General features: G+C 32.4%; 1 protein-coding gene across 1 annotated transcript in view; it reads right to left on the reverse strand.

Moving 5' to 3' along the window:
- Window positions 1-27839, reverse strand: part of LOC124536920 (lysine-rich arabinogalactan protein 19-like) — a 70832-nt gene that overhangs the window by 28004 nt on the left and 14989 nt on the right. The window contains exons 2-7 of the mRNA XM_047113587.1: window positions 27270-27387; window positions 21628-21719; window positions 20941-21042; window positions 3836-3949; window positions 3302-3450; window positions 2409-2516 (exon numbers count right to left, since the gene is read on the reverse strand). Of these exons, the coding sequence (XP_046969543.1) occupies window positions 2409-2516; window positions 3302-3450; window positions 3836-3865 (287 nt within the window). The 5' untranslated portion in view covers window positions 3866-3949; window positions 20941-21042; window positions 21628-21719; window positions 27270-27387. The remainder of the gene's footprint in view (window positions 1-2408; window positions 2517-3301; window positions 3451-3835; window positions 3950-20940; window positions 21043-21627; window positions 21720-27269; window positions 27388-27839) is intronic.

Here is a 27839-nt window from a genome sequence, read left to right on the forward strand (position 1 = left end):
AATGTTTTAGATATATCCTGCCATTCATCCATTCATTTCGTTCATTTAAGCGACGTATTTGTTATACAATTCATTCATTTAAAAGCCATGTAACTTATGACAGATTTCATAGTCCAATTATCTTAGCTATACGAAATGAATTTTAAATAACTATAAATAAACATTGCTATAAATTTACATTATTTTTTTTTAAATAAACTGTTCTTAAAAATAAATTAACTAGAACACAGCAAGAAAAGAGAATTCTTTGTATGAATTCGATTATTGTATCTTCCTTGGCAGATTTTTTTATTTAATTAAAACGACAATATTACCAACCTTGACATTTAGAATCAAACAATCACTTTTTTTTATAAAAGTATTTGAAACGAATGACTTTTTGTTGAACAAGGAGAACGTAATGAAATAAAAAGAAGCATTATTTTTTAATTTTAAGTAAGTGATTTCAATTCGTCGGTATACAGATATTTTTATGTGGGTCTAGTCGTGTATAATTTTATCGTCTATGAAGATAATATTAATGATTATTTTTACGTTTAGTAAGGTGGTCTCATCCCATTGATATTGGAGTTGTTAAGTTTTATTTGAAGCGAAGAATTTTACTATAATTTACATCAACAGTAATGAAACATAGGTACTAAAACCCAAATCATACTTGATTCTATAAGTTTTATGTGTATCTGTTTCATAGTTTTCATCGGTTAGGCATTACAGTAAAACCTTGGCTCATTTATTTATTACCTTTGCTATTTCTATGTGTTCAATGAATTAAAAAAAAAGTAATATTTGTAAAAATCAAATGCCACGAAACTTCAATCAGGGCTGCCACCTTAATTCAATGGAATCTTACGACAATGAGTGACCCAAATATTGCAACATTAGATATTATTGTAGCTGATTTCAATCACTGTCAATCAATCTAAGGTTAAAATGATTTTGATGTGTCTTATTACTGTTAATTAAGTTTGTATTGTAGGCCATAGCTATTCGCGATGACCTTGAGAAATGAATCGGTAACAAATAAGTCATGAATTTTTTGTTCAATTTTGAATGCGGTATTGAAACACTAGTTGTTGCCTGCGACTTCGCTCGTATTTTAAGGTGTTGGGATGCCATGTGTCAGGCAAAGAAATTTGTCTATTTCCTTGTTCAAATTTGGCTTATACCAAATTTCATCAAATTCGGTTCAGCGGTTTTGGTAGTGAAAGAGCGACAGATGGATAGACATAGTTATGAAACCGATTTATAATATTAGTATAGATGAATGATCAACTATTTCTGGTAACATTTATTACTTATTGGTTTTTGGTAGAGGTAAAACATGTCTTAATATAATACTTGGAAATGAAAAAGATACTTATTATCTTTTACTCATCATACATATGTAGAATTTTTTTGCGTATTATCATCAGCTCACTGCTGTCCACTGCTGAACATAGGCTTACCCCAGAGCGCGCCACGTTGTTCGGTTTTTTTGCGTGTGTTACATTTATTACATGTGTGCGTAACAATCGTGAGGTAACATTATGTTATGTTTGTAGGTTAAATCAATGTTATCATAAAGTAAACACAGATTGTGGTCTATCGTATTAAACGCGAAAAATTTTCTTTATTGCCTCCATTACTCTAACCCGTTCATTTATGAGCGTCAGCGCAACATTATTACCGTTCATTAGACTAACGCTCGCAGTAGCCTTAATGAAGTAATTGCTGAACAACCCATTCTAACACCGAAATCGTGCAATGCAATTTATCCTTTAAACTTTTGATATAGAGTCTAGATTTCCAAGCAAACGTTTTACGGATAGCTGTGGGTTGTTTATGTACCCGTCGTCATAACTCGACCACCGGCAATGACGATACACGCTACGGAATTGGGTATGATTCATTTTGGTCCAGTAATTAAATTGGTTACTGTACGCTTATGAAGTAAGACAGTTGAGTAGATGAAGAGATCTAATCATTTGATCCAAACACAACGATTACAATCATATTTATATACTCTTATACACGGCCTCAAAATCAACGAATACTGACTTAACAAATATTATCTATTATTTTAATGTGGCAGACAAAATTACTCTTAGCTAGTTTGAAAGCGTGTTTGTTCCATCTTGGATTTATTCGGAATATTCTAACAGATCCTTTGCCAGAATGCTCCTGGTTATATTTAATGGCTATTAATAGTAAATAATGCGAAAACAAAATGAAGAAGGTACAATAGGACTGACGTACCTGTATAGGACAAAAGTCCCAAAATGAAATAAGAAAAAAATATATATATTATCTATGTAATTAAAGAAAATTAATGCTATGATCTCGATTTAAAGTTCCAATTTAAAAACCAAAGAGGTTAATTATTATTATTTTTGTTTTTTACGATATTTAAGTGTTCATAATGGACTTACTGGTCAAATGGTGAAAATATATGATGCGCTGGCCGTGGCTCCGGTGGCGCGTCCCGGGAGCCAGCGCTGCCCACAGACGGCGCTGGTGACGCACAGCTCGCCTCCGATCTGTAATGTTCGTTTTTAACAAAAACTGTCCATGTATTTGACAAATATCGATTTTTGTGATCTAAGATCTCTATGACAAGTCATACGAAAATACACATCAGCTATGAAAATATTAAGTTGCTATTAATGTAAAAATATTTATAATTATATTTAAAGTTAAATCTTCCATTATTTATCTCATAATATATTTATTAAATCTTTAGATTATTAAACTTGCTCTAACGATGACGAATGTAACGACATTTATGGGTTTATCCGAATTATCCACAGAGATTTTCCAAAAAGACGATTTTCGTCAAAATGCGTTCAGTTGTGTCTGTAGGAACACAAGTAATTAAAATGTATCATATAACAACAAAGTGACGTGTATCATCGTAAGTCATCATCATCATCCTCATGCCCTTATCCCAATATTATTTGGGGTCGGTGCAGCATGTCTTCTCCTTCCATACTTCTCTGTCAGACGTCATCTCACATATAGCATTCTTTCTAACCATATCTTTTTTCACATAATCCATCCATCGTTTCTTTGGTTAGTTTATTGTACAGTCAGAGTTAGAAAACCTCCTCAGTCTTCATATTCACTCCTTTATCAAGCACTTAGTATCTTTTGAATTTAAACATGAAATCATTGCGACGCGATATGTCATTCTCAATCGGTAAAGCAGATGATCGCTTATACTGAGCACACGAAAATAGATCGTAAGATGACGAAACTTTTCTCATCCCGACTTTACAAGGGACCTACAATATATACAGTAAATTTAAATAGAATCTCTGCCTACCTATCGTGTCTCGGAGACCTGTTAGGCGAGCGGTGCGGTGAGCGGCGCGGCGAGCCCGGAGTGACGGGCGGAGACGCGCGAGGCGATACGCCCGCGGACATTGGCGACGCGTCCCCTGATCCGCGAGACATGCCACACTCGGAAGAACCCTGCCAATAAAGTCACAATGGTTTTACAGATGTCACATTTTATTGGTCTCTGTCACAAAACAGACAAAGTTGTGATAAAGTGATCGATTTATACATATGAGAAGTTTGTAACAATATTTTATATAGTCCAGCAGTTGACGCCCGCATTTCAATTGCATGGATGTTCAGATTTCATCTTATGTCTTTTTTATACTACTGACAGAATGTTTAAGACGCCAAAGCGTAACAAAAATCAAATTTATTTTAACAATTAAAATATTATTTAGAATAGCATTTTTCAATAAATGACCTATGTAACGCCAAGTCTAATCGACATCCCGTATCAATTGTTTTATCACCAGACATATTGAAAAGATAATAATTTAAGTGACTATGTTAAATATACCTTGTCATCGGCAAGGTCTCTTTTCGCCATCACCTCAGCGCCCTCCCGCTTCCGTTGTTCCTCTTTCAACCTTTCCGCTTTCCGCCATTTCGCCCTTCGATTTTGAAACCAGACCTGTTAAAAAATATTTAGTATGAAAATATATTACATTTACATTTGCTTTAAATCCTAAATTAGCAAATATATGAGACAAACCTAATGAAAGAGTAGCTGACTGACATTAGGTAACAATAATAGGTAATAGCCCTACAAGAAAAAATAATGGAAAGTTCAACTGCTAAGCAAAGGTGTCTCTTAAAGGCGAAGTTTTAAAACTTGTTCCTCAACACGTGTAATAGTTAATGGATACACATGTGGCAAAATTATATCAAGCACAATTATATATAAATACATAAAACCTCCGTGGTATTTAAATTCTCAAAATTGGAACTCTCAATATTCAGAAATCTTAACTAGACTGAGACTACCGATGTGTAGGCCAATTTTTTTTTGACTGTTATAAGTATTGATATTACACCCTAAATTTTAGTAAGTTTGTTCGCTTATGTCCCCGTTCCAGTCAATACATACACCACAGTGATTTGAACACAAAAATATTAAGTGTTGCTCTTGATGGTAGAGTACCTACCCAGGTGGGTAAAAAATGGATCAATAAAAATTTCAGAAATTTGACACCTACTTTTTTAGCGATATCGTTATATTTACAATGACTTTTTACATTTTACTCGGAGTCTGTCTATTTTCCTATCACGCCGTATCATCCTAGAAGTTTGTGTGATAAGGGTGTTAGTACGCATATGATAAAGATCACAATAAAAGGTTATTTTCGCGATAAATAATCTTAAGCAATTTATATTCTGACATAAATACAACACATCTACCTATATAATGAAATTTAAAAAACCATACTAACTTTACTAAATACTTAACAAAATGTATGCTATAAATGATTTTTTAGAAAATATTAAAATTGAAAATATCATCTAACTTTTATAAACATCATAAAACACGCTATAAAAATCTATGAGCCTTTATCCTCTAGAACCGAGCTGTCAACACGAGGCTTAAATAATACATCATTACAACCCTATTTCGTTGGTATTATAACTCAAAGATTACCCATCACCAAACCATAAGGGAGCGAACCCCAACCAACGAAACCGAACTCTGTTTCAATGGCTGAAACAAACTTTTGTAGTTCAAGGTAAATTGGATGATGTGTAATCAACGCTAGGATTAAAGAGCCTTATATTAGAAGATGGATTGTGCTACGAGGGATCAAGTTGTGCTGGCTGCTGTAAGCTGGTTAGTGCGGCGAGAGGCGAGCCACATTTGCCGGTGCAATTTTCGCAATTTACTTTTAATAAGCCCTCTGCTGGGAGAGTGCTATGAAATCTCATAGCGATGGTGTCAAAATTCGTGTAGACTCGAAATTAGGCACTAACTTAAATTTGTTGTTACTTTCATGACGGCGTACAATGTTTGCTTTATTCGTATTCAAATGTTTTTAGCGTACAATGCCCGCGGCTTTGTTGATTGGAGAATGAATGTACGATTTTATGACCGTACTCTCTAGCAATAAAGTAACAATCGTACTTTGTGTTTCCGAAAGATACACAGTGAGCTTACTTTATGTGCATTATAAAACTGTTCAGCACTTTCAATCAAAGTACATTTAATAATAAATTGAATAATATTTTTTTTCAATTAAATTTAATTATTGAGAAAACTAAAAACAATTTTATGTATAAGTATGGGTGGGTGTCCTGACAGAAAATATAGATTAAATAGTTACTAAGATTTATTTTAATTTAATAAAATTCCATTCTGTAATTATAATTGATTTTCAATATTAGATACTTTGTAATTACCTATTATTAATAATAGTATTGATTTCAATTTAATAAATTAAATCATTAATGTTACGACGAAAACTATTCTGGATTAACTAGTTATTGGTTTTATACTAAAAAACTCATATAAAATTAATTTTTAAATAATATATGCGTGTAGGTATATTATACAAAGTCATACATCTACATATTGTATTAATCTTTGACACGTCTCAGCTCGTAGTGACCCTTAACGGCGGTAAGCTAATTCAGTTAAAATAATAATCCCGCCATAATCCGACGAGCCCTAATAGTTTTTATCTCTTACGAGGGTGGAATTAATATTTCAACACGTTGAGACTACCCTCCCCACTTGAATCCTTCTTGAATTACAACAGCCGGGCTATCAAATAAACCAGAGTACGTTTGTTCGTTACCGCTAATCTCAAAAACGATCAGATCCCGTTTAATGGAATTTAAATGACCTACTTAATATAATTATTATAAAATACAGTTTTAATTTCACTAAAAATATTCGGAAGTATCTTAAATTATGTTTAATAGGTATTAGTGCTAAATATTAGTAAAACCGTGGATTATCCTGTTTGCTGCCGAAGATCACGGGTTCAAACTCGGCTAAGTACAACTGTATTTTCACGTTTTAATGTCTGATTGTAAACAATTGACCTCCTGCTCGGTAGTGAAGGAAAGCCGAGTCTGATGATCATGTACCTCATAAGTACTACGCATGGAAGCAACGTAAATGAAACAAGACTTGTCCTCAGCGCAATTTTATAGGTAGTAAGAAGTAAGTAGATAGGTAGTAGTAGTCTAATCTGCAACTTCTAAATCGGAAAGAAGTCTTTGAAACATTTGCGGGTTTATTTAAAACTATTTGCTTTTGAAATATAATAAATCAAAGCATTTGTTATTTTAAACTTCAGGTAATCATGTCAAACTTGACGAAAAATATTTTCTATAATATCTGATTCATCCCCCGTTGTGACAAGGTTTTAACCTTTAAAACACATGTCACAACATAAGACTATGTCACTCTTAACTAACATCAACCATTTCTGAAAGACACCCTTCATCTCTCGCTACTACCACTTAAAGTACGCGTAAGGGGGAGTCTAATAAATTGTTATGGACCAACGTAAATTTGCCGTATTATAGCTAACTTGTAGCGCAGATTTTGGTCCTTATTTCATTCGAGTTAAGGTTGATTTTGGTGGTGATTAGTTTGATTACAAGGGGTGTTCCGAGCAGTAGGGGCGCGGTAATTACCTACTGTTCGGTAAGCAACGATTGTTTGCGTTTGCTACACGCTATGAGTGGAGTTAAATAATAACAAATACATTGTTTGTTAAGTGTAATGAGCCTTTAGCGGGCGGTCTCGTAATAGCTTCTTTTATGAAGGTGCTACAATAGATTCGAAAATAATAGCAATGTATTGTGTTGTTTCAACGAGTTTTATAGCTATTATGTTTAAGTGATTGGGTGTGATGTTTGTAAAGAGACCGACTACCGCATTTATTTTTAAATTAATTTTATAAGCTATCCTTTATTATAAAAGTTTAGACAAAAGTCAAGTACTACTGAAATTGCATGTGCTTAATCTTTGTTTATTATTTATCTCGTTCTCGGCAGTGAAGGAATCGTGACGAAACCTACATGTCTCTGAGGAATCTTCCACGTGTGTATCTATCAATCCGCATTAAAACAGCGTGATGGCATAAGTTCTAAAAGTTCTCCTCAAGAAGTCTACACAGTTTAACTTAACTATTGATATATATATATATATATATATATATATATATATATATATATATATATATATATATTATTTAAGAACATCTCAAGTAAAATTTATTAAAATTAAAATTTTCTATTTAAGGTAAAACACAAATAGGTTATGTCACATTAAAATTAATCTTAACAAATACAGACGTATAAAAACTAATTACACATTCACACAAGTCGCGAACTCGCCACTTTATGGAAACGTTAAAACTTAAACCTGCATCAGCAACTTAAAAAGACTTAAAACACGCCTGACTGACTTTAAAGTTACCAACAAGCTAATTGCGTCAACGTACCGTAATGTTTTAAAACACTTCATACGAGAGTTAACGCGAAAGTTAACGTTAAAGACCGCTGAAAATATGTTGAGAAAATCGAGGGAAATTATTTACGAGGTGACGTTTTAATGTTTCGATACGATATTTTTATTTTACTTCGGAACTTTTATTAGAAATCTTCAAAAATTAACCAAATTTTTGTAATTTTTCTATTTATATTCTAAGGTATATTTAACAAGAAAATCATACAAAGCAAACATTTTCCATCTATTCAAATTTGAGTATGGAATTACATTGAAGTACAAACAAATAAAAAATAAAGATGATTATAATTGTCAAAATTACTGTTCAATATATAAAAAATCACAGAGTAACTTTGTTTAATAGTTAAAGTATTACATAACAAATTACATTCTTCTTAAGTAAATATTATTTTGTGTTTATCGTATCGCTGGAATCTTTATCGCGTCGATACATGATTCCGTGTATCGTATCGTCTGGTATGAAGTGGATTCCGAAGACTGAGGACTGAGTGAATACGTACTCGTAGCTAAGTGACAGGTTACATGTCGGGAAGTTCTCGAGTTATAGCTAATGTATTGAAATTGCGTGTTTCAGCCTCGGCATTCGAATTTGATTGATGTAGCGTAAAATGACGTATTCCCATGCGGGGGAAGTTTAAAATCTTAATGGAAAACAATTTTGGTTTCATATATGTTTGGAAAAATATATGGATATAAGGACGTTTATGTGTTACAGTTCTAACTCACATAAACGGATATAAATATTTATTTTAAACTATAGCCCCCATATGTGAGAGCTGAGTGGTCACCGCCATAGTAGTCCATAGACACTGGCGCTGTAAGAATTGTTAACCATCCCTTGCATTAGCAATGCTCTACCAACCTTGGGAACTAAGAGGTTATGTCGCTTGTGCCCGTAATTGCACTGGCTCACTGACTCTTCAAACCGGAACACAACAATACTAAATACTCTTTCTCTGGCGGCAGAATATCTGACCACAAAGATTAAAAAGCGAGATTTATCGAATAATCTTCTGCGAAAAGAATCTTAGTGTTCTTGTGTTTTGAATTGAAAGGTGATTGAGCCAGTGTAACAAAACTTACAAATGACATTAAATCAAAGTTTCCAAGTTTGCCGGCGAAATTAAGGATTTGTTGTTATTTCTTACAGGTCAATATCTATGAGCAGTGGTACCATCAGGCCACATTTGCTCACCTACCTAGACTATAAATAAATGACAATGGTTACATAAAGCTTTAAAATTCACAGCATCAAACTGAACCAATGAAACCAATCCTAATAAAAGTAATAATTAATCTTAGTAACTGTATAAATCTTGATCGCGTGGTATTATAAGAAAGTATATATAGTATTATGAATTCCAACTTTTTAACGTATGCATTTATTATGTTCAGCTTAGGCACTATCTCAGTAAGTATTCTACCACCAAATAACAGTACTTAGTATTGTTGTGTTCCGGTCTGAAGGGTGAGTGAGCCATTGTAACTACAGGCACAAGGGACATAACATCTTACATCTTAGTTCCCAAGGTTGTTGGCACATTGACGATGTAAGGAATAGTTAATATTTCTTACAGCGTCATTGTTCACCATCAGGTGGCCCGTATGCTCGTCCGCAAACCTATACCATAAAAAAAAAACGAATATACAAAAGACTCCTTTTCATAACAGACAAAACGTGCCTTATCCGAAATTACTTGTTTAACGAAAAGCCAAAAAGTTTGCTATGTAAGTTGTATCCAGAAGATTCGACTAATCCCTAAGCGTGAGATCCAATTTGCTGATTCGACGATAAACTTTTCCGTGTTTACCTTAATAATGTATTCGAAATATTATTTATATATATTTATTGCTTACTAGTAGTCTCCCGCGCTTCGTTCGTTTTAAGGTATTGGCTGTAATGTGTTAGGCAAAAAAGGTACCCTATGTCCTTACTTGTAGTTCAAGTTTGCTTCGTACCAAATTCCATCAAATACGGTTCAGTGGTTTGTTCGTGAAAGAGCGACAGATAGATAGACAGAGATAGATATGAGAGTATAGCTTCTACCGAAATCGATGACTAATCGAATAATATCGAATAGAACAGGTTCAGGACAAATGGCTTTACGTGTCTTCAGACAATTTAAACGTAATTTTTTACAGATTTATAAGGATTAAAAGAAAGGGTAAGGACATTATAGGCGCCATTTTTAAAGTTTCAATTTTTAAATATTTACTTTTAAAAGTTCTTATCTTAAACTGCAAAACAATTTTTTGTTTGATATTGGTATTCTTTATAATCGCAATAAATACGAAATATTTCAGTAAAAAGACATAAATTTCCAAAAAATATATATATTTCGGTAATGCATTATAAATAACGCGAGCATCTTAACCGATGATTACGGGTTCAAACCCAGGCAAGCACCGCTATATGTGCTTAATTTGTGTTTATAATTCATCTCGTGCTCGACTGTGAAGGAAAACATCGTGAAGAATCCTGCATTCTACCAACCAGCATTGGTGGAACAGCGTGATGAAATGTGTTCCAAACCCTCTCCTTAATGGAAGAGGAGGCCTTTTTCCAGCAGTGGGAAATTTACAGACTGTGACTTTACTTTTACTTTTATTATAAATAATAATTCATATTTCGAACTCGATATTACCCGAATAGGAATAAAAGTTGAAAAACATTCTTATCACATCATCAACAAATTAATCTCCCGCTCGGATTATACGAATCATTCTGATCCGACTAACATCACAAACTTCTTAACGTTTTGCGCAGGATTTAAGAAACTTTGGATGTGGCTTTTTATATATTTATTACATTTATATTCATCATGATGTCAAAAATCTTTAAATTTTATTAATTAATACAAAAAGTAAGTAAAGCGGATCTCAGACCCATGAGATTGTGAATGAGTCTGTGTATACAAATCACTACATACTATAAAACAAAGCCTCCTGCGTTTGTTTGTCTTAATGTTCACGATAAACTCGAAAACTGCTAAATGGATTTTCATGCAGTTGTCACTAATAGATAGAGGTTCATAAGGAAGGTTTAGGTATATAATTTATTAAAATTATTGTATAAATAAGTTGAAATAGAACGAAAATTGTTAAAAATACTCAAAAAAAATTATGTCCACCCGTGCGAAGCTGGGACCGGCTTTTAGTAAATAAACAAAAATAGATCCTCGTTTATACTTTATTCTTGTTATAAGTACCTATTTATAATCAAAATTTAAACTTTTAATCGATATAATATTTCGTCGTAACATAACCTAACCTTACGTAGATAAAAAATACATAGTTTTTTTACCAAAAACCGCATCCGAGTTTATATAATCTTAACCACATAATAATTAGATTCCTCGTAGAGAGTGGTGTAATTCGCGTAAAATGAAACGTGTATCGTAGCTAACATGTTTACTCGCAAATTATCCACGTAGCAGCGTCTTCAGGATGAGGAAATTTTAATCGGATGTTTGCTAATTGCGGAATATTTAAGACTGGATAACAGTAATTTCGTGAACGTGATCCTGATCTCGGTTTGAGGATTCTCTAAATCAAATCAAATCAATCTTATTCAAGTAGACTTCACAATGAAGCGTTTTTGAATCGTCAATAATTAAATACTACCACCGTTTCGGAAAGCAACTTCTAGCGAGATGAAACGACAAGAAACTCGCATAGTTGCTCTTTTCAAATAAACAGATTTACAATGCTTTTATTATCTATGATGGAACCCGAGCCTAACTCCAGGCGTTTCTTTCTAAAAAAGTACTCTTTTAATGAATAATATCATTTATTTATTATTCAATATTCCGTATATCATATCACATAATTATGATTACTTATATTGCCTGTGTTTATTTATTTAATTATAAATAAACTTGTTACTTATAACTTGGTTGTGTTATTATTCTTATTTGCTAGTTTTCAATAAAATCTATGCTAGAGGTGTGTGAAATGGTTGAATTTTGTTGAAATACTGTGGGTGCATCTAACAATCCCTATTGGAGCATGGTCTGATATTTCTCAAAAACTTTCTCCGAAAGAGGAGAGAGGGTCTTTTACAGGCTGTTGTTTCATAAGGTTTTTAATTTTTTATTCATTAAAGTTATTTGTATTTCTCTATCAGTCAATGAGCTAAAATATATTCAGGGCTCAGTCATTTGGGCGTTCGTTTAAATAGATTTTTATTTAAATATAGTATTAAAATTAAATGTCAAATTCCATTTGAGATAAAGTATTAGGTACTGAAATTTCAAGATGAAACTCGTCAAAATCTACTTTTTTAAATCGGTAGTGCCAATACATTCGATAGAATATGATTTGATATTATAATATGAGCTTACATTAACGACGATATGTATAAAATAATTTCTAATTAACATGGATTTCTGTAATTAATTTTAATAAGACTTAAAGTAACTCTTTCTTCATATATTATGTCATCAAGAGAAATACAATTTAAATACAAATAAATACTTGTACTAAAGTCGCGTACAATACCAAGTTAACACAAGTATTGACTTAAAGTTGAGATGAAATTGAAAGAGCATATTAGTGGAAAATTACCTAGCCTTAATCCTTATTGCTCAGAGATTCTGTTTAGTTTCGAATATAATCTATTTGAACTTGACTCGATATGATGCTAGTTATCGTTTAAGGAATTTACTGTAAGATTTATTTAATTTCATTTTTTTTGCAATGCGTTGAAATGATTGCCAAACAATAAATGTGCTTGTTTAAAGTAGGCTGTTTTGTCATTTTGTAAAAATATATTAAATGTAAAGTGTATATGTATAATATCGTTAATATCTCTATGTTACTCCATATACGAAAAATTAACTCTGCGTGTTTAATTTAATAAGGTTAAATTGTGTGAATTTTAAAAGTAATTTACATTTTTAACATTCAAATTAACATGAAGGTAACATTGGTAATTAATAATGCAATTTTGAAAATAATACATTTTTAATATTATTTCATTGAAATCATGTATGTCAGCGTGAACACGTGTCCAGAAATGATTATTTTAATAATAATAATAATTTAAACTGTTTGATTGTTAAATTAATAATTTTTAGTGAATTTTGAAATGTTAAATTTGTCTAAAATATTTTAGTGTTTGTAAACAGCTGTTATGTTGAGTGAATAAGTCTACCCACCTATTTTTGTTATAAAAGATCAAGCGCCCGCCGGTATCGACAGGCTTGGTCGAGCCGTCGGAGCGATCGGACCGCCTCATATTGGAATAAATCAGAGAGGATTATTTCCTGAGTTTAATTTAGTTTATTCAAACTCGTAGCGTCAGCTATGCTGATACTATTCATATGAAGTTACTTATAAATAAATTCTTATTTAAAAGTTAGGCTATACTTACTTTATTGATTAATACATTTCGGGAAATTGATCATAATAATAGCAAATAAATTGAATAAAAATAGCTTTGACACCAAGTTTAAACACGAACTACGGCCCAAGGACAATAGTTAAATAATTAGGGGTAACAAAACATCCCACGCGTCTAGTGTTACATACAATGGTAAAGGATTAAATCAAATTTGTACTTATAAATTTATAATTAATTGGAAGCTGGTCTTGTATAACTCGCATACAGTTTAATACTACCTCACTTAGTGTAGCGTGTTGGTGTTTTTGTATCAACTGTCCGAAAAGATACCTATTTTTTTAAGAAAAAAATTGTAGGTACATATTATATTTTTCTGGCATTATATTGGTTACATTAGTCAAAAAAAATTAGAACCTTTTTTATGATGACCGCATGTAATTTTTTTTTTATGGTACGGGTTGGCTGACGAGCATATGGGCCACCTGGTGGTAAGTGGTCATCATCACCCATAGTCAATGACGCTGTAAGAAATATTAACTATTCCTTAAATTGTCAATGCGCCACTAACCTTGGGAACTAAGATATTATGTCCCTTGTGCCTGTAGTAACACTGGCTCACTCACCCTTCAAACCGGAACACAATAATACTGAGTACTGTTGTTTGGCGGTAGAATAAGTGCAAGCCCGTCTGGGTAGGTACCACCTGAGTGGGTGGTACCTACCCAGACGGGCTTGCACGAAGCGCTACCACCAAGAATAGCACAATATATATAAATATATTTAGGGTTTAAGCATCATTTCATTATCAGACATGATATTTAAAATGTAAGTCTAGTCTTGTCTTAAATTTTCGCGATTATTACACATTTAAATAAAACTATTTATAACGGATTTGAATCGCGTATAGTAGACGGGGTCTACCTGTGACCACGAACGCTGTAAAGTGCTCGAAACGTCGGTATGTCAAAAATAATTAATATACGCGATTCAAATCCGTTATAACTAGTTTTATTTCAATAAGTCTAGTAGTTCACGTTCGTAATCTCTTTTTTCAATATTCCATCATTCTTCTGATATTTTGACGACCTCCGTGGTCGAGTGGTGTGTACAACGGTTTTCATGGGTACGCCACTCCGAAGTCCCAGGTTAAGTAGAGTTAATGTAGATTATCACTAGTATTCTATGTTGTCTTGGGTCTGGGTGTTTTGCCGTCGTTACTTCTGATTTTCCATAACACAAGTGTGCTTTAGCTACTAACATTGGGATCAGAGTAATGTATGTGATGTTGCCTCATTTATTGCATATTATCATATCTATTTATTATATTGTCAGTATGTTCGATAAAAAATAAATAAATTCTAATTAAACTTTTTGATGCATCGATTTACATACACAAATGCGCTTTAAATTATAAATGACTATGACTTAATATATTAATACTTATTTTTTCTTATTACATTTTAATTCCCCTATATAAAGGCAATTGTTTTGAATAAAAAAATGTATTCTAAGCAAATGAGTGCGTAAGGAAAAAATGTCGTTTCATTTACACCCCCGATTTAATTTGCAAAGGGTGTGATTGATAAAGAGAGACGTGGCGCTCGAGTGCCTTACACACGAGTACGAGTAAAAATATGTTAATTAAATTGAATTCGTACATTTTTAGAATGAAATAAATACATAATAATATTTTAATTTAATAATAAGTAGTTTTAAATTTGGAATTAATTCCATTCAAAATAATTCCAATTTTAAATTTAAAATATTTTTTTGGAATGTCATTGTTTAACAATGTATGTTTCTTACTATTCGATATATTGGTAAATCAAAATTTAAATAAAGGTTGACTGACGTGCGTTTTTGTAACTATAAAAAAGTGTATTATTTACAGGTAGGTTCGATTTAGATAGTATTTTGAAACCATTCTTTGAATTCCTCATTGTTGTAAGAAAAACAATTAGCCAAGGTTACATTCTTGTTGATATGACTCACAGTAATTATTCAACTTTTTTTTATTTATGAACTTAACAAAAGACAAAATTCATGCAGCATAAATCTAAAATTATATGCATACTTCTTCATGCTACTTTTACCAATTAGCCAGAGGCTAAATTGTTTACGAAACTATATAATTTTTTTTTTTATATCAACGAATATTTGACAGTGTCGTCCCGTGTTATTCACCCCAATGGGTAAAAAACAGTGGTGCTGTGTGTCGCGTCGTTAACATTTGTCGCACGGGGTTGGGTTGCACCTTTGGGATTATCATATCACAAAACTTTATTATGATTAAATCAAATTATACTTTGACATCGGCGATAATTTTTAATTTATTATACCATTATATATTCTGTGGTATAGTTATTCAATGTCAATCCTCCGATTTTGTTCCCATTACTGTTTAACAGATTTTATGTTTAAAAAATCCAGAAATTTCATACTATTTTAGTTGGATAAATTTAGACATGATCTTCAGTAATTCTTTATTTCGATACATCACAATAAAGCTTATTTACCTGTATTCAATTAGTTTTTATATTTCGATTGATTCTGATATTTTTTTAAGCGAACAGATTCAACAGTAGTACTTTTATTCATTTATAATTAACTAATAACAGTCATATCATACACATGACATATTGAAAATCGTATTTAGGATCAACAATCGTGAACAATAAAGTTTTAAAGATAGCCAATGTACCTTAATTATATCATTCATTTTATATATATTAAATAAAGAACACGTATTCAATAAAAATTATTTTAAAATCTTACGAGTACTACTTTTTTCTGCTTGTTTAATTAATTCAATAGCTCATCATCAGCACACAGTTTACAAAGCACTCAAAAATAACAACTCAAGAACTACTTCATAATAATTAGAGCTTCATTGGCAGCCCTTAAATTCCAATAAGGTTACGCTCTTCCAGCCCCCCGTGCGAGACGAGAGCTGTTGTGACGCCCTTGTCCTTTGTTGTTTGTTGTTTACACGCCATTTGTCTCTGTTGTTTTGTTGTAGAGTGCTTCGTCAATGTCATTGAGACGGAATTGAGAATTTTTACCTCGTAATTAGAGATTTTCGCTTTTAATTTGTTTTTGAAAACAAAAATCTTGGTTCATACTTAGATTTGTTTTCCATGTAATTCAATATATCTACTTTGTAATGACTGTACTATATAAATATAGAAGCAGTATATGAAGTCCATCGATGTTTGATAAATAGTTTGGTTAACTCCAAATCCACAAAATTTAAAAGCACCCTTTAAAATAACTAGTTGAATAAAACTTTATAATTGAATAAATATAACTCAAGATTGAAAGTCAATGATAGTCTTAAAAGTAAAAAATAATGACTTAATTATTTAATTAAATTGTAACATACACATTAATTGGACCTAGTGAGCATGTAATATCAGTAAATTCCTTCTCTTCTCTTTAAAAGTCTTCGATACTATTTCTCTCCCCCTCCACAATGGGTGGTAAATTTAAATATAAAGATTGGTATGTTCCAATATAAGCAAATTTTCACAAGACATATTCCTTCACCAATTCGCTAAAATTGCGTAAGCCGGGTTCGATACCGTGATCTTCAACCAACATCCACGTATCCCACCAACTTGACCAAATATGTCAAGAAAAGCAATTGTAATATTCGTTTTGAAATAAAGTTTTCGTATAACACAAGATGTCAGAAAACATCTAATCATAACAGAAAATACTCTGTCGGAGTGAAAATTTGATACCATTTAGGGCATTTAGCGAAACGGTATGTTACTGACGTAATCCAATATGTCGGACAGCTGCGCCTTTTTATATTTTTCGGGCGAATTATCACCGACACTCCGACGAGGATGCGAATCAAATTGAAAGCCGACTCAATTATACTGCTACGAGTATAGGGATGTCTGTTTTGTTTCGGAAAGTGATTAAAATAAGCCGTTTGTGATGTTATTTATGGACGTTTTTCCTGTTTTTCAATTCTCACTTTTGACGATATAGTTTATTGCTTACTTTAATGTAAGCAATAACTACTAAATACATTAAAAAATGAATAATTATGTAACACATTCGTAGTTAAATTAAAATTTATAAAATCCTACAAGGATATCACTTCTTTGAAGTTGTTACAACGGAGTATTTTTTTATGCTATATGTTGGCGGACTAGCATATAACACTGGCGTTGTAAGAAATATTAACCATTCCTTATACCGCCAAAGCGTCACCAACTTTGGGAACTAAGATCTTGTGCCTATAGTTACACTGGCTCACTCGCCTTTCAAACCGGAACGCTACAGTTCTGAGTACTGTTAATTGGCGGTAGGTTACCTACCCAGACAGGCTTCCACAAAGCACTATCACCAAGCATCGATCAAAAATATGGAATCAAAGTATGTAAGGGATGACGTATTAAACTGGAATAAAGACAAATTACATCCATAAATATTTATAAGAAGATTGTCTCAAGTTTAGCTTCAGAACCTCTCGCAGGGTTAAGATCTGGGTCAAACCACTAAAATGTTTTTAAATATTTCTGACGTAATTAATGAAACAAATCTCAATTGAAGCTTTGTTATTTGGATTACGGATAGTTTGCCTGGATTCTTTTCTGTAGTGTTGAATTTGATCGTATCGGATAGTAAAAGTGTAAGAACAGGCAGAGTTTACGCACACAGCTAAGTCACTTCACACACTTCGCTTTATGATTTCAATTTGACGTCAAAATCAGACGACAGAAAATTGTTATAGACTTGAGACTTTTTAGAAAATGACTGAAGAATTATAAAAACTAAATTACAATTTATAGAAACTCTAACAAATTGCTTTGATAAAAAACTGTCAATGTTTACTATAATCAATATTAGAATAATAAGGTACCTTAGAATGAACTATTATCCTGTAACTAAGTAGCCGATTTAAAACTTATTATCTTTAAAAATTATGAAAAAATCTTTACCCCTCAAAATCTCCTTTTACATTACGTAAGAACATTACAATACAGAATAACTTCAAATTGTTATAGAAACGATCCAATTATTACAATAAGTTAGTTTTTTCTTATAAATTTCATGCATTGCATTCAAAGTACTCGTAGTTTTACTAAAATAATATTTACGTGACATAACGGAAATATGCCAAGAAATAAAACTTACGAAAATATAACATAAATATTTATTTATTATTTCCGGACAAAAATTCATTTCAATCTACTTAAAATCATTCAAGGTATACCAGGTAACCAGTTTAGACCCACTTAGCTAACGCGACACCCCTAATCCCAGGGCATTCGGTGGAAGGGGCATACCGTAATACCATTTCGAGATGAGCGACTTAAACGCGTTATAGATCGCCAGCATAAACTGGCCTTTGGCACGTGTGCCCTGTATATGTATGCACCAATCAAATTAAATTTATTCAAACGTTCAACCAATCGTTTGCTGATTCAATCATATTATAAATGAATTAAATAGTTTCTTTTAATCTTCTATATTCCTTAATAAAATGTTATTTTAACTAAAATTAAAACTCGCAAAATTTATATGTATACGTTATTTATATCAGTATGATATGTAATATATTAGAGTTTTCTTTCTATCTCCTTGATGCTTTCCCGTTTCAAATAAGCGATATTGATACAAACATACCGAGTAAAGTTAGTCGTCATTTCCTCATATTTAAAACGAAACTATTGTTCTTTTACACATAACACTATTACATATAACATTTATATAATGTAAATTGCATTAATAAAATAATGGTAATTGAAGAAAAATATAAATATTGCATTGCTCTATCACTAAAGCTATCATCTGGGCATAGTTTAACTTGGTGATAAGCCTTCGTTAGGTTGGGTAGGTACCACTCCAAGTCAAACAGAAATACTTAGTATATAGTTTGAAGGGTGAGTGAGCCAGTGTAACTACACGCACAAGGAAAATATCATCTTAGCTTCCAAGGTTGGTGACGCCATTTAGGATGTAAGGAATGGTTAATATTTCTTACAAGCACACATATCAAGCCGTCGAATACCAACTGAGATAAGAAAGCGTATAAAATTTTATATCGTTTGGCCTAAAAACAATGATCGTAAACCTGCCTACCTATAAAAGGACCTAGAGATATTAATAGGTTCCCTCTACAATAGCCGACAAAATAGTCAAACAATAAGCATGATCTTATACTATAAATAAAAATAATAACAGCCTGTAAATTTCCTACTGTTGGGCTCCTGTCCCTTTAAGAAGAAGGTTAGGAGCATGAGCACCAATGAGGGCTAGTATCCACTAATGAATCCTTACATGTCGCAAATTTTTGTTGAAAATAGACACAAGCAGGTTTTCTTACCAAGTTTTTCTTCACCGCAGAGCTCGAGATGAATTTTAAACACAAATAAAGCACATGAAAATTCAGTGGTGCTTGCCTCGGTTTGAACGGGCATTCATCGGTTAAGATGTACGCGTTCTAACCACTGAGCCATCTCGACTCCATGATCATATGTTATATCAAAATCTATTAAACAAATAGTTGTTAAAGTCAAAGATGTAATTCTCTTTTGAATTCTCAAGTTTGTACATAACACTGAAAGGTCAAACACGACTGGTCGCCTGGAATCCAACTCAACTGTTTTGCGGTTTTGGCAATTGAAGTGTATTCTGACAATACTAGTTAACTAATGGAAGTGGATATCGTACTACGATCGAAATTCAATATCGACTAGTTTTGCTGAGTGTACTTGTTCGGTACAATTTGACGTGTGACTGTTTTATGTGGGCTTGATGTGATATACGGCTGTATTAATACGAATGAAATGATATTTGAAATACGTTCGAATTTATTTTTCATACATCAATGCTTCGTTAAATGGTTAAGTGGTATAAAGATTGATACGTGCATTCGATATTACCTCTTAATTGACATTAAGCTTTATTTCAAGTGATTAAATTCTTATATTAATGTTCATTTAGTGATTATTTTTGTACTAAAACTCTTTGAAAATAATTGATTTATTTTTTGAAATTACTAATTCGTTATAAATTATTACAGACGATTAACGCTAATGGGCGATAAGGGTTCCTAAATGCTGTCTATAGGAATAACATTAAAACCGAACCACACACTTATTTAGTACTAAACCCCTTAGAAATCGTAAAGCGTTACCTAAAACCATTACCATTCAACTGATTTCCGAGTCACATTCAAAGACCATAAAACGCGCACGGCAGCGACAGCGAGCCACTAAATTGTAGCTTTTGCGTGCTCCGCCGGCGGAATTGGGCAATTTTTACTTCGGCATAAATAAAACACGCCCGTTGCGTCGGCCAATTTCACTAAAACCGGGCGTGACGGTACCGCCTGTAACCGGTTATATCCGGTTGAAACCAGAACGTAAGCGTACATAATGTAAAAGACATTACAGGCTTATGAGTATACTCAAGAATTGTACGATGCCTGTGACAGGCCAAGGCTTATAAGAACAGGAGCCTGAGACATTTTAACTCTATAAGTATGTATAAATACAGAGAAAACAACATGATATTAATATAAAATATTTTCAAGATGAAACACAGTTGCATGATAAATTTCGAAAACGCATGGAAATTTGCATTTACAATATCTTCAAGTATTCATGTTCTACGACACTTTCCATATGAAGGTTAAATATCGAAACAAATATATTCTAGTTTAAATTCTATAAATGAAAAAAGCAATTACTACAATCAGCAAAATGCTCTTATAAAATACGACTTGAATTATCAAATATAAATGTTTTTTCTTTATAACATTTTAAGCACAGATGGATCTTACCTGTACTCTCGCTTCAGTGAGATTGATTTTGAGGGCGAGGTCTTCTCTTGTGAAAACGTCAGGATAGTGTGTCTGCGCGAACGCAGTCTCCAGCTCCTCCAACTAGATAATAATCAATCAATCAAAATTATTCAATAAACTTACTTATTGATTTTCAAACTAAACATGACCATCGCTTTGGAAAAGAAAATACGACGGATCAACATAAAGCATTAAGTAAATGTTAAAAGTACAGTTAATATAATCGAACTTAGGAGTTTAGTAGTAGGTAAAGGATACCTTAGACGGGTTCTTACAAAGACAAAAACAATAAAAAATAAGTAACTATGGAAAAGAGGTATCTTTCGCTCTTTATAAATACGGTTTTTATTAATTTCTTTAAAAACTTTATGCTACATTACCGTGTAGCTTTCTTCAAGCTATTTTTAACAAATCATATACTGAATAAATAAAACTTTTGTGGTGTTTTTTTCACATTCAGTACTTAAATCTAATATAAAACTATTTTAATATAATTATTTTAATTGTATTCAAAACACGAATCAGTTTGAACATTATCAATAATAAATTATCTTAAAAATTGTAAAACGCAATGAGTCTGAGTATGTTGGTGAAATCATTTAAGAGTATATTAAATATCGATCACATAAAACCTTTTTTTGCCTACCATAATAATCTGCCTTTTACCTGTTGTAACGTAAACGTAGTGCGATTTCTTCGCTGTTTTCTACGAACGAAAGTGTCATCGTGTATCGCCGGGTGATAGGAGTAGCTTGTATCTGTAAAAAAAAACATTTAATTGTATATTTTAATCTTAATATAACTCATAAAGTATATTATTACAAAAATAATATATTCCAAATTGTAATATCAGTGTACGTTAGCCATAAAATAGCAAAGTCCGGAAGACCAGTCCATTACGTCAGAGTGCTAAATCGTAGATCGCCCCAGACATTATGTTTGAACGATACCAGCCGTGGAATTGATGAGGTGGAGACACCATTGTAGGGTGCATACAGAGTAGGTTTTATGACTTTCTGTTTAACCACTCGAGTGCTCTCGTGGATAATGTTTTTGAATAGAAATAAATCATGCCGTATGTTTCGTGCTTCCCTTTTTGTAGACGCTAAACCTTTTGTATGCTATAATGTTTTGCGTGTTATATACGTAGTTTGAAAATTGTTTAATAGAAACTAAATTAATTAATATAATAAGATTTAAAATAAATATACAACAAGATGTTTTTAAAATTATGATTTTATTAAACGTATTGACCTGTTTTTAGGTTTATAGCATATATGCAGTAAGTAGTAGTAGTATAGTAGTAAGTATTATAGTACATATAAACGTATACATAACAAGAATGTAACTCATCCTTGTGTCAAAAACGTTAATTAAAATTTAATAATCTTTGTTGTACATACCACTTTCGTATTTTATTGTGCGCCGTACACAAATCTTATGTGTAGTTAAAAAGCTATGTCTGCTGGATTATTTTTAGGAATAGGAAGTAGCAAGTTTGAGAGTGCGAATCTGTACCTAAGTCTACATACAAAAATCACTTAATTCCGCTGAATAATTAGACGTAAAGTTTGTACCATTATATAAAGCGTGTTTCAGAAAAGGTTTATGTTTAATTATTATCATTCAATATAAATCAAAGTAAACACTACCGCGTATATGGTGCCGGTGCTGGTGACTTATAAAATACTGCATTTAAAATTATATTTGCCTTAAAAAATGCAATATTTATAACAGGTCAATTGATATAAACTAAAGACGAGAATCGCTGTCACCCTAGTGCGATAGAATCAATGACAAACGCTAGGGCGCTCCCCTTCATAGCTTTCCTATTATTCTAGCCGGTAATGTCATTCCGTTACGAGAAGAAATTACCCTCAATGCGTTGGATTACAGCTGTCTTCGGCGGTAATGACTTTATCACTTCTGTTATTACTTGCACGATTATGTGTGTTATTGAATAAAACTTGTATAGTTTTTTATATAATTTTTATACATTTTATTTATAAATATATGAACTCAAAACCTTTTTATGTATGAGGGGTAAACGAATTGTTGTTATTAATAATCTTCTTATACATATTACACAGCGTATTTTAATAAAGTCTATGCTATAATTTAACCCTTAACCTATAAATACCTGATCGTATATGTTTAAAAATATTTTTTATTTAGTCTGACCGACATTTAATTTTTACCTTTCTGGAATGGACACGGTTCGATTTCACATATTTTTTTATAAGTGACTGCTGGTTAAATGTCGATCTTGTCGGCCGGATCGCTATGGTTACAATATTCTTATTGATCAAAAGGCTGTGTGAAAACTTTAAGAAACTATGACCCTCAATCCCGTATACAGGATAAATAATAAGCTTAATATTAATTACCCATATGTAGTGTTTTTTTCATTATACAAGTCGAAAAAAAGCACAATTATTAATCGTCTAAATAATCGCAGTAATTTAATATGCAAAATATCTAATTGTTTTTTTAAACTTATCTAAATTTATGAAACGTATTTTAATCATTCGAAAAGTCTTTACAATTTAATACTTATCCAAAGCGCAGATTACGACTTTGTAAATATTATATTAATTGAATATAAATAATTAAGCGTTCATCAGCGAGTAGAAAAATCCCTCGGCGGCGGAAATTAAAAAGTATTCAGCTTCCGGCGGAACTCGGGCCGCTTTAAGTGCAGCGGGAAAGTTTGACCGCGTCGAGAGCGATGCAATCTGTAATACTGTTGGGTTCCGCATGTTTCTTGACTATTTTTTTTATTATATATAATATTGCAATGAAATAAAATATGATTTTACTACTTAATCTATCCCTAATTTTGTTATATGAAAATATTTTTAATCAATAGTAGCAGAATATTAATTTTTAGGTCGTCGTTAAACATCAAATTTAGTCTATATTTAATATGCCTTACTATTGATAATTATATTTTCCTGATAAGAATTGTTTGTTTGTTATATAATTATAAGTAGATATAAGTGTAAATGAATAACGACTCCTTAGGAAGCTTGTTGATCTTCCCGCAGACAGTCAAATAAATATACACTTTTTAGATAGTTATTGTTTTTTTTGTATATTTTCATTAAGTCTACATCTTACAACTAATATTTTTTTAATGTTTATTATTTAGCTAAAGTACATCTAAAACTTTACTATTATTATTCTTTGTTGAGTGATATTTCGTCCGTAAATAAATAAAATCATAATTCATAAAACGAAGGTAATGAGGTGTCCAGTTATTGAGTCCGTGATTGCACTAATGAGACCGCGGCCGGCGAGAGCTTCAAATTGCCCCTACATATTTAATACTTTCGCTTAAGCCGCTTTTTATACCCGCTTTTAAAAAGTTCCTCCGCTCCCAATTCGTTAATAGATTTTAAAAATTAATAAATTTACCCAATTCGCGAAACGGACGGTCCCCGTCGTTTTACTAATAAAATAACTCATTTAAGTTCCTTTGATCGGTGCGTTAGTAAAAATGTGACGCGCCGGGGCTAATCCGAAGTGACATGATGCTTATTAGGTTAGTTTGTAACAGAGTTAAAGCGAGCGGCGGCGCGACTCAAAAACTATTTTATGAATAATAGATGGCGCCGGCGGCGACCAATCCCGGGGGACCTGCCACGCCCCCTGCCACCCTACGCAACCCCCTCTCGGCTCCCGGCACCCCGGCCTGCCTTCTATTCATTAGCACATTACCACCCCTTGGAGTTTGGACACGTGAACCGGTTAGGATGGAAGAATCTGATTTTTACCTCTTTAATTCAACTTGTTACGGAATTTGAGTTTTTCACTGGTCTATACATCGTTACTCAATGGTATCTATTTTCATTTCATACATTAAAACGAATTAATAATTTAAAATACAGTAGTTTTTAAGGATCAATTTATTCTATAAGGAAAATTTTAATTCAATTTTAAAAACTTAAACACAACTACAGATTTCTTAAAATAATAAATAACAAACAAATTATAACATTAATTTAAGTTAATTTCTAAAAATAACAAATATGATTACGTTCGAATGAAAGTAATCAAAATAGAATCCAAGAAGTGAAATTGAATAGCGAGTTGGAACAAGAGAATGATGAACCGGCGTAACGCAGTTAGTCTGGGAGCTGTGGCTTTTACAAACTGAGTTAGGGAAGTTTGCCAACCTACAAGTGAACTAATCGACGCTCTTGGACTATGCAATTACGGTATGCAGTTACTACTTTACTTGTATGTGTCGGAACGAATTTACGGACCTATCCTATGTATGTGTGACTTTACGTATCTGTTAGGCAATTCTATAACAAGAAACTTAAAATTTACCATAGAACACGAACTTAAAATATCAGAATGCAATATGTGATACTGACTAAAATATTTTTGTTCCGGTGATTATGCGATAGCACGTAGAAGATCGGTTAAGTTCTCATTTTGAAGATCTCCTGCCCCATATGTGCAGGCAAATAAAGATTATTCTTGAATGCAATTTCATTAGATATTACGTTTTTAAAAAAACTTAATTTTAGCTATAAAAATACTAGCTGGTTATAGAGCGGAGCTGTATAAAAAAAAACAAATGTAAAACGAGCGAACAGACGTCGTCAGTTTACAATGACATTGAAACCAAAACCAAAACGTCAGTCATAAGATTCGATATTCAAAAAAATCTGTAGAATAAACGAGATCTTCTCGTAGGCGACACACTAATTTATAAAATTTCCAGGTTACACGTATTAAAAATGACGTATGTCACTGTAAGTCAGTTGTCAATATTTTACGAGTTTGATTCGAAGCGATTTCTTACTGCATCGCACTGCTATAATGTAATCTTACAATTAATTTCATTTTATTTGCTAACTTTAAAGTTTCTTAACGAGAGGAGTATACTACTCCATACATATGTATACAAAAAAAATTGAAATTTGTATGCGTTGAATTATTAAATTATTAATACTTTTATTTTAATTGGTAAAATTAGGTAATACCTGATACTTTTTTAAATGACTTGAGCTTCACGTTTACTTTTACGATACAAAAGAAGATTCAAGTGTTTATAAGAACCTATTTGAATAAAGTATAGTATAATCTTGTGTACTTTTTTAACAATTTCTTCATAAGCCCTTGGGGCGTGGGTGAAGGCGAGAACTAAGACATGACCAAAAAAAACTAAGACACGGAAAAGTTGAACAACTTCGGCTGGAGGATATAACATTCTTATATGTTTTTGACATACGTCTATATGTTACTGAAATCCTACTAAACGGCTGCGGCGATTTTAATGAATCTTTGTGTGTGTCTCTAGATGATTCAGATACCCGTTAGGTGGCGCTACGATCAGGTACCACAACAGCAACAGCCTGCTAATTTCCCACTGCTGAGTTAAGAACTTCTCTACCTTTAAAGGAGAACGTTCGGAACATATTCTACTACGCTGCTCCAATACGGGTTGGTGGAATACACATGTGGCAGAATTTCTTTAAAATTAGACACATGCAGGTTTCCTCACGATGTTTTCCTTCACCGCCGAGCACGAGATGCATTATAAACACAAATTAAGCACCTGAATATTCAATGGTGCCTGCCTGTGTTTGAACCCGCAATCATCGGTTAAGATGCACGCGTTCTGACCACTAGGCCATCTCGGTGATCAGGTAATACAATACTGATGCCATGTGTTCCGTACAAAATCAGGAGAAGCCGTTGTTTATTTATAAAACTCATTTTATTAAAGATCGTTTGTTATACGGCCTTTTTCAAAGAAATATTGTTAAAGAATAATAAATGTTTATTTGGTTCTATTGCATTTAATATATTATTATCGTTACGTGGCTCATGAACGTGTTAAGAGCAAATCTAGGGTGAGCGTTAGGATCGTGTGTAACAGTTGAGTTAATAATATATTAACGTATCAAGAGACCTTAAGATCCGTTCTTTAAATGTATTTTATAGCCTGGCAACATTATTAGAATATGACAAAGGAACGAATGATTATTTTTTAAACATAGATATATTTTTTAACTATTTTTGGGCGTTAGGCAGACTTAATAATAACTTGCAGATTATTCGTTTATTCTGCCAATATTGAATATTAGATTACTCAGTGTAAATATCTCTCAAAATAATATTAGAAGCTCTTATATATAGGAAAATATTTATGATGGACTGACAAAATATTAATACAAACAGAAAACTAAATATATTTTTTTAATGTAAACAATATCGTATTAGTTTAAAATAGATATATGTATAGATGGAGCACATATTTAATTTGTATAGATAGAAAAATTGTTACTCACAAGGATGTGAAGCCGTGAAAGGATACTCCAGTGTGGGCAGGCGATGCTGGTGCGGCGGCAGGCTCGGCGGGCAGTGGTAGCAGAATAATCCACGACCAGCAGCCCCGCCGCTCGCCAGCTGGATAAATAGAAACAGAACATTATAGTTCATGTTTATAAACAAATAAGTATGTATATATTTGTCACACAACAGATATAGGAATGGTGGAAAGAATCCAAGTCTTCGATATTTAAAATTTGGTATATTAGGCAAAAAATATTCCCCAAATATTATAGTATATGATTCGGTAGCTTGGTATAAATTTAATTGTTCGATAATCTAAAAAACGCCTTTAAAAAATTTAACGTTTTACACCCTGTGTTATATAATACACTCTACGTCGATGCCTCTACATGGAGGTAAAGTCTCGAAATAGATTTTTTGAATATTAGTGATTTAAAATTTCGAATGATATTTTTATAATTGCAACACCTTCATTTAAATTAACTCACATGATGCGTAGTACACTTTTCAGTATGACTGAATGAAAAATACTGATGACGTCACATTAGAATGATTACCCAACCATA

This window comes from Vanessa cardui, chromosome 17 (genome assembly GCF_905220365.1).
Source record: "Vanessa cardui chromosome 17, ilVanCard2.1, whole genome shotgun sequence".
Classification (NCBI taxonomy): domain Eukaryota; kingdom Metazoa; phylum Arthropoda; class Insecta; order Lepidoptera; family Nymphalidae; genus Vanessa; species Vanessa cardui.